Source organism: Poecilia latipinna, unplaced genomic scaffold (genome assembly GCF_001443285.1).
Source record: "Poecilia latipinna isolate Pla-1442-1.1 unplaced genomic scaffold, P_latipinna-1.0 Scaffold10, whole genome shotgun sequence".
NCBI classification, from domain to species: domain Eukaryota; kingdom Metazoa; phylum Chordata; class Actinopteri; order Cyprinodontiformes; family Poeciliidae; genus Poecilia; species Poecilia latipinna.
This window is the reverse complement of record NW_015112626.1, coordinates 471,293-480,625: the sequence shown is the minus strand read 5'-3', so window position 1 is coordinate 480,625 and position 9,333 is coordinate 471,293. Positions and strand designations below refer to the sequence as shown.

Here is a 9,333-nt window from a genome sequence, read left to right as displayed (position 1 = left end):
TTTTTTTGCAGTAACATCTCTATGTCCTGAATAATTATAGAGCCTTAGTTATTGGAATCACTAACAGTTTCTATTTTGTAATTTAAAGTTGATTATAATTTCTAGGAACCTCTTTCTAATCCATCACTCATTGCTTCCCTTGACAATAAAAATTCAAAAGACCCATTTCCCTTAGCCTCTCTCCAAAATGGAAAAGACAAGTGTCATAATCCGTGTTTTTCTGTATAGTTATTTTTGCGATTTTCCATGTTTAGTCCTGTTTCCCTGAGTTTGTGTTGTCCTCTCAGCCCTTGATTGTTCCCAGGTGTGTCTCATTCCCTTGATTACCCCCGTGTGTATTTAAGTCCACCTGTTGTCTCTGTTTCTTGTCGGGTCTTCGTCAAACTTACGTCGAATGTCGTTTGTCTGCCTGCCACCACAGTTGAACTGTAAAGTCCTGTGTTGGTTTAGCTCTCTCATTCAGTCCTCAGTTTTTCAGCTGCTACCGGTAATTAGCTGTGTGCTAACTCTCTGCCGTGCCGCCTGTGTTGGACTGTGCTTGAGCTCTCTTCATTAAATCATCATCATCACCATCATCATCTGGGTCTCAGCGTCGTTCTCACCGCCACCAACCACACCTCATGACAAAAAGAGACCATGCCTTTCAAATGAGAGATGGACGAAAGTCATCATTAAACATGAAATTACTATAATCGCATGTATTCTAGATGTCCCCATACCCACTTCCAATAGCAACCCAGTAGAAGCAGTGGTTTGTAAAAGATTTAATCAGCTTGAACTGTGATGAACAAAACAGGTGAGGCATGCTAACACATGTTGCCACACTGCCTATTATGTACTTTATTCATTCTAACTACTGCACCGCTGTGCTGCCACAAAGAAATAGATTTGTTGTAACTGACCTAAAACAGCAAAACTTAAATCCGACTTGATGTCAGACGGCAAAAGTGTGTCTTTATGTCTGTAAATATGTAGTTTCAGCTGTGGGAACAGGTGAAATGACTTTCCAATTATTGAGAGCATCCTTCCTACCAGATATTGTGAGAACACTCCAGACATGAATCTGATGGGCACAGAGATGACCACACTTATTCATAACTATGGAGGGAAAATCCCGCTGGATTCTCTTAGCTCACTAATTTTGTGTTGATGCAATAAGAGAAAATGGGTATAATACTCACTTTGTTTGTAGAATCTCTATATTTTGTCTTAGTTGTTTTTCTTTTTCGAGCCCAACTGTAATTACCGCCAGCCGAGCGGAGCTTCTTCATTCTGAAAAAACAACTTTGACCAGGTCCCATAACAATTACCACCTATTTACGTATTGATTTACTTGCAAGTGCAATACATGGTTTGGTGCGAGTCCAAACCTTAAGAGTGCACCACATAGTTTGATTGTAGGAAAGTCACAAAAGTTGCTGACTCTCCAGTATTTTTGATTAAAATTGTGTTCTACAACACTGTGATCATTACAAAGAAAAATAAAGTGCTTTTCTGTCAGCGGGAAAGCAGGAAGGTCACTTGAAGGTCATTTGAATTAACATGTGGCCATTATTTATCAGATTGAAATAATAAAATCAGTTTGCAGATTTGTTATGCTGTATGCTTCCACACGTGTGCTAATCTGTGGCAAAACTGGAGTCCTGCAGACCTTAATCAGCTATGGCATCTGTCTGGTTGGCATGTAAAATGACCTGAGTTGTATGTTAGAAGAAAAATAAAATAAGGATTGAAATGTAAAATGGCTATTCTGAAAAATGGAAAAGAAACATATTTGTTTTGAATGACCTGCAGTTTTAACTCTAATGCTTAACAAAATAAGGCTTGCACACATGAACAAAAGAACACAAGGTTACAGTCAACTAAAGGTAATGCATTATGGATGATTGGAGGGAAAGAATATGCAATGTTGCAATAGAATAGAAATATCCTTTATTCTCACTCAGTGGGGAAATTCAGGTGTACCAGCAGCAAAGTGACTATCAAAAGGAAGCTTGTAGATTCACACAAAGGTAAAATATAATGGACAACAGCGAATACGGATGGGTGTTTATCGTGTCACTTATTGTTGCCATGAACATTTTCATCATCATGATTACTGTTTGAATTTATTGTGACGATGCTTTTACTTGGTGGAATGTAGACAACAAAGTCACTTCTCTCTTTGTAACTGGTGTTCCAAAGACGCACATTTCAAAATGTATGTTTTCTAACTGCAGTATTTGTGTTTGTGGGACGGCGACTGTAGTGACATGCAGCTAGAGCCAAACAGTTGCCTAAAATAGCTTGCAAAGTTTTTTTTTTTTTTTTTTTTTTTTTTTGTACGTTAAGATCACTGCATAAAAACAGAACATTTTAGTTTAATTTAAATTTCTTATCACCCATCTCTGAAAATACTAAGAAATAAGACTGTACAGTTATTAAATAAAACATATTCAAGTTCTGTAAAGAATGTGCATGTAATATAAAAATGTTTCCTGGGAAGTGAGATCATGTTGAGATGGCATACATAATTATCCCATACTCTTTTTTTTATATTCCTACAACAGTTTTTTTGCTGCTAAATAATTTTGTCTCCATTTTTCCCTCTTAAATAAAACGTCTAGATATCAGAAAAATTGCTTATTTATTTATAATATACAGAGGTCTTTTGGTCTATTTCATGTAAAATATTCACAGGAATGCCAGACTATATGATGAACACAATCATCTGGTGGAGAGAGTGAAGGGAAGAAGTCTAGATTGTAGGCGCTGGAGTTGAGGTGTAACTCCACGTTCAGGTTGTGTGGGAGGCTTTTTATTCATGCACATGTCACAAAAAACGGCTGTCTCCTTTCTCCTTCCCTCCTTACTCTCTTCTCCTCCTCACGTCTGTCTCTCCTCCTTCACAATTTCGCTGCCCTAATTTCGAGGCGACGGCTGCAGAGCGCGCTTGTTCTGTCGGCAGTCCATTTTTTTTTTTTTTTTTTTTTTTATTGTTTGCTACTTCTTTAACACCTTCATAATGTTTTTCATTAGAATTTGCTGTCAGTACCCGTCAGTTCCACTCCATCCAATTACTGTGTTTTTCTTATTTCATTTTCATTTATTTATTTACTGTGGTTGCATCCTCCTCCGTCTATTGTCTGTTTCTTCCTCTACTGGGAATTCAATTATCCCGACCGATGTTTTATGATGTTTCATGACATTCACTGACGGATTCATTATCTCATCTCTTTGCATGACAGGATAGTTTTGCATACCTTCGCAGTGTGCATCTAGATTTATGAAATAATGAAACCATTTCTGAAGGTTTTATTCACATGCTTAGCTTTCCTTTTCTCCTAATTACCAGATTTTTAGAAAAACCAATGAACTCATGGGAAGTGGTAGAAAATGTAAAGGTTTTCTTAAGTTTCTTTGAATTAACTCAAAGCTGTACTCTGGAGTCAGTTTTTATTTCTTCGTGCCGGTAGTTTTAACTTAAACAGCAATGTTCTTTAGGGTACCTCCTAATTTGCAACACAGACCTGAACTTTACTCAGCTTTGCAAAAATATCTCAATTTATTACAACATATAGATAGGATAGGTTTTGGCTGGTAAATCTACAGTAACTCTAATTAAATGTTTCTGCTTTTTTTGTAGTTTTCCTTTTAAGTTTGAGCCAAGTAAGGACAAGATCTAAAGTTGCATCAAGACTCACATTTTTTTTACTGTTTTTTTCGGGATGAGTTAACCTCTGGGGGTGATAAAAAGGTCAAAAACTCTGCCATTTTTGTGTGTTTGATCTCATCCTTTTTTTTATTTCGCTCTTGTTAAAATTTCACAAAACCTCAGAGGAAAAAGAACCTCATAAAGCATGACACGAGAGTATGCTAATTCCAAGCCGACTCGCCTTTCCCTTCATTACGTGCGCTCTTTAATAACACTCTCTGTGTTGCAGGAAATGAGTTTGGCCATCCTGAGTGGCTGGATTTCCCCAGAGAAGGCAACAATCAGAGCTACCACTATGCCCGGCGGCAGTTTAACCTGGTGGATATGGATCATCTCCGCTACTGTCAGCTCTACGCCTTTGACCGGGACATGAACCGCACCGAAGACAAGTACGGCTGGCTGGCGGCTCAACCTGTAAGGACAACACACACTGACCTCTTGAATTTTTGTGCAGGGTTAAATAATAAAATCAAAGAATTTGAAAAATATTACGAAATAAAGAAAGGCTTCTGAACCCTCTTAAGTGATGCGTACAAAACACTAAACACAGGCATCAGTGCTTTAACGTTGATTCAAAAGATGGATATTAACATGGTTGGGTGTTCAGTGTTGGGGAGAAAGACAAGTGTGTGAAACTACTTACTTGGATTTGACAGACTGGCACCCTGTCCAGTTGTTTAAAACACTCTTTGTAAAATCCAGTCAGGCTATTATTCGCCCCAGTATTGAATGGCTGCTTGTGACATTCATTTGCGTGAAAAAATGTATATATAATAGAATTCCGGTAGATGTAATTTCTGCTCTGGTTCTGACTGGCATTGATCCATTTCCCTATTTCTTTTAGCAGCTGCGTACCTTGAATGCTTTGTATTAGCAGGCTTTGCAGTGAATGGAAGCAGCTGAAAGTCTTAATTTCTCCACATAATCAAGTGTTCACTACAACACTTAGGAGGATTCTTTTTTTTGTTTTTGTTTTTTTGGAAGAATCATAAAGCATACACTTTGTTGGGTCCTTGTTAGCTTTGGATTATTCCTTCTTTTGAAGATATGGTTCAAGTTGTTTCAAAATCCTGCAGCAAAAAAAATGTATTGAACAAAGCCTGATTGTGGTGGGAGGAGACAACCTTGCCATTTTCAACAATTTGTTAATTATCTCAACCATTTGTACCATAAGATATTTCTTCTAAGTAAACTTTTTTTGTCAGTGTCAATGGGACTGTATGATTCCACCTAAAATATCATCAGCCATGTTTAGTATTACCTTTTAGTTTAGAGGTTTGTGGCTCTGTGTCAGAAAAGTGTGTCTTAAAATTGCGTTTAAAAAAAACCAACAACAATCTGATTGTGATTTACTTTGATTATTTTCTGGTTGTTTGGTAATAACATATCATTAATTTCCCCCTTTAGTGACACACAAAACAAATTAAAAGGCTGAAATTTTATTTAGAGATTAAAACTGTTAGCAAACATTTGTCCACAAACAAATGTATTCTTCAGATAGCATGCAGAAATAAAAGCTTCAAAAATGGAGCTTGTTTTGTAAAATGACTTGTTTTTCTTGCATCTTCTTGTAGTTCTCCTCTTGAGCAGTAATGGATTGCATTTGCATTTTTGAACTCCTATCTTTACCTATAATTGAGAGAGACAAAAAGCTTAATTCTTGGAGTAGTTTGAAGACAAATAAGGGAATAAAACAGATCAAAATCATGACTAACAGGTTTTAGATGAGACTGGAAAACAAAATACCCCTAATGTCCCTCGGAAATGGTTCTCAAAACAAAATCCACCTTTTGATGTTTCATGCTGACCTGCAGATGGATTAAAAGCAGCAGAGTCTGAGAAATATCCCACAGCATAATTACACGCATGCTTAGATCAGAGGAATTATTTCAGAATTTTGCTCTAACATTAAACAGTGCATCTTCTTACATGCCATGGAAGTAAATGAGACGGAGCTTTGGATGTGAGGGAGAGGAGAAGGAGCCTTTTGGGAGAGTGATATGAAATGCTGTTCCCAGAGGACGCTCCTGGCAAAGAAGACAAATATCATTGGCACGAGTGCTGACCTGCTACACACTGGAGGCTGTTTTTCTTGGCTCTTTCTGTGTTTTTAGTGTAAAATGGTTCAGTAATTGACAGCTCCACAAAACACCGTTAAGACGTCACCATCTGTAAAATAAGTCACGTGTAAAATAATTGCCAAATTATATAGTAACGGTGTGTGACTGTAATTGCCTCTAGGTGCTTTTGTGTGTGAAGCTCAGGGATCTGAGGGAGAGCAGGGTCGTACATCACAAGCAAAGTGTCTCCGAGTCACTTTATTGACACCTCAGCCGACTAAAGGCAGTGAAAAAGAAATTCATGTTGATTCTTCAAACAGCGGGGCAGTTTTCCAAATCAAACTGCAAATCAAAGTAAATTTAGTTAAATTTAATGTCGACCCCTAAGCTGTTTTTATTGCCCAGCAGGGTTATTGGGCTGTGGAAAACTTAACTGCAGATGCGATATTTACTATTGTTGCTAAACAGAGGGAAGCAGAGCAGACACAGCTGGTGCTAAAGACATATTGTAGCGGAACAAAGAGCAGGGCCACTGGGTTCTTCAGAAATGACCTGGAAATTAGAGCCAGGCATTTCAGAGACTCCTACAAGAAAGTTTAGTGAAGTATGCTGAGAACTGGAATGTTTTCTTGGATGACTTTAACCTGTTTGTAATAATTTCTTGTTAAAATATGAGCATAGCTGAATAGTTTTCTGATTATTGGCCCTCTAAACTTAACCTTACTCTGTAGTAGACATTGACCCGTTTCTGTTATCCTGTTGTACAAAGTTTTTTGTTGTTGTTGTTGTTGGAAATGTTGCTGTTCTAATACTATTACATTTTTCTATCACGTCTTGAGAAAGTTCATTTAATCAGATGTTTTACGAAGAATACTGCATTGGATTTTTTCATCAGCTTAGCAATGTGCAAGTTTTTCCTATTTTTTCCTCTGTCTGCCTGGCAGGTTACTACACTCTTTCCCAATTCCATGCAGTTCAGTTTTATTATATAACATTTCACAACAAATGTCATCTCAAGGCACCACATGTAATACAGAGTGGTCAGTTTAGAATTCAGGATAGTAAACATTTATCTGTGTAAGGGAACCCAACCAATTACTTTGTATATTTACTACAAGGGAGCATATGGCAGCAGTATGGGTTCCCAGTAGAGAAGTGCACAGATCTTTGTCGATATTCTTCTATTGTCAAAAATACACAATTTCGCAATTGTGTTTCCATTAAGTAAGAAATTTAATTAAACTCATGTGAATGAGCTTGTTCATGCGATAAGTCATTAAAAATCATGGCAGCGGCGAATGTAAACATTTACTTGACATATTGATATGTTAGCCGTGGCGGTGGCACTCATTATCTATCAGCGTCAGGGGAGACATCGGCGTCTTATTCAGGCTTTGGCGCGACAGAGCCGTGATACTTAGAAGAGCATACATATGCGGTATTTTGTGGAAATTGCAGTAGCTGATTTTACAGAAGAGATTCAGCACGTTTGAATGACACGACTTTTTATGAGCTGCGCCATGCTGTGAGGACTCTGGTGGAGCAAGCTGCACTGTCTGAAAAACAAAAACAAACTATACACCTGGTACTACTTCCTGTCATCTTTGGCGTCATTTTTCATGAGGAGCAATTTTTAGTAACATCTGGCTGTTGATCACATGACTCGTGATGTGAAAAATTGCTTGAAAAAAAATCGCTTGATATGGCTGAAAAAGCACGTTATCCTGGAGCAAAAACTCTTGGTCAAAAAACATTACTTTAAAAAAACAATAGGCATGTTGGCGCAATTTTACAGTTAATGGAAACAAAACTAGAGGATGAAGAATTGCATTGAGTGACTAACATTCCAGCAATCCCTCAGTAAATGTGGCGACAGTGGAAAGGAAAGAGAGAAGTGAAGCTTAGGATGAGCGGACTGACTGAAGGTGTAAATAGACAGAAAAAAAACATACAAAACACTGGTCAGTAGACTGGTGTTTTGACCACTGGTCTGTTGGTCAAAGCCAATAGACCATTCCGACTGTGAAATCTGAAAATACATGTTCAAAGCCAATAGGCTGGAGGTTCTCAAGACTTTATGACCCGGAATGCCACAGGACCAATGGTGAGCTTTTTTTGTCCTGCTGAATTTGCATGGTTACATAATAAACTTACTCCTCTTCCAGCCTATTCACTGCCATGCTAAACAATCTAACTATTGATTTAAGTGTAAATAAGGCACTTGTAGTTATTTCCTGATTTAAGGGGATCAGTGTACATTTACTTTATTTGAATGCTATGTTCTGTTGTGTATTTTGGAAAGCTAAGAGAAATGGGGAAAAAGACAGTAAATATTTCAGATTAGTCTTTACATAACTACACACCTCTGCCTTCCTTTGCAGACATATTCTCTCACATTATATTCACACCCCAAAGAAATCATAATCACTGCTTTAATAGGTCATAAAGGGGGCAAATAATTGTAAAGGATGCTCTGTGTTAAATTCTGATGTAGACACTGTAATTACTGCGCTGTTATTCCAAAGTAGAATTGCTCAGTTATAGTTCAGTATTGTATGCCCTCTAGATATTAAAAAAGCAATCCTCTAGTAATGGATCACAAGAATTACATAGCTTGTTTTGAAATGCAAAACAAATCTGATCTAATAATCTTTTCATAAACTAATACATTAGAATGAATAATTCAAAACATTCTACCTTTATAGCTTTAAGATTGTGGCATTAAAGTGGACTCTTGGGAAATATTACAGCACATACAGATAACAGACTAAATAAATTATCTGAAGACCAAACTACAGCGGGAAATAATATTTCTATTGCCGCAGCTCCTGTAACTGACCCTTTGCATCAGACTCTGCAGAGCAGCTGCTGAGAAAAGTCTTATTCATTTATTCAGGGGCTAATACGATATCAGAAAAAGACTTTGTCGAACATCATTCACAGATAATGCCAATAATGTTCAGAGATTCAGCTGTAATAACCAGATAAGTCTGAATCCTCTGCAGGGCTTATCAATGACATTGCCAAGGTAATTGCATTTATTAGATACATTCTATAGCTCAGCTGGTTCAATATTTCAGTGCCGGCCTGATCCAAGGACATTTTGTAGTTGAAAGGAGAAGCACGGGATGATTTGTCAGCAGTTTTTTTTTTTTTTTTTTTTCACTTTGTCTCAGGTGCAAATGAACTGAGGGGAAATGGAAACACGCAGGGAGACTTTGTGATTTGTGGAAACATCAGAGATGTAGAGCTTCAAAGGCCCAAACTGTGGATGTGAACTGAAACTTCTGTCAATGCAGCGATACCAGTGCTGGATTTATAACAAAGGAAAGAAATGCCAATAAAAACCAGAACACCATGAGAAATGGACTCCAGCGTCCACGTTGGATGGGCTGAGACCTTTTTCTCACCGTCTGAAGATAAATCAGACCAAGCCTCTCTTGTTTTAAGTCAGTTAGTATTACAAAAAGGATTTCCGTTTGCTAAATGCAATAATGAGAGAAACAGTGTGTCAGAGATATTTATTTATTTGATGGTTTTCAAATCGGAAGTTTACCTAATTGTCCTCAGTATTTGGTA

At 37.5% G+C, this 9,333-nt stretch overlaps 1 protein-coding gene across 1 annotated transcript in view; it reads left to right on the top strand.

The window, feature by feature from the left end:
• gbe1b (glucan (1,4-alpha-), branching enzyme 1b) overlaps positions 1 to 9,333 on the top strand; it is a 127,159-nt gene that overhangs the window by 80,172 nt on the left and 37,654 nt on the right. Inside the window, exon 13 of the mRNA XM_015029438.1 lies at positions 3,924 to 4,108. Within this exon, the coding sequence (XP_014884924.1) occupies positions 3,924 to 4,108 (185 nt within the window). The remainder of the gene's footprint in view (positions 1 to 3,923; positions 4,109 to 9,333) is intronic.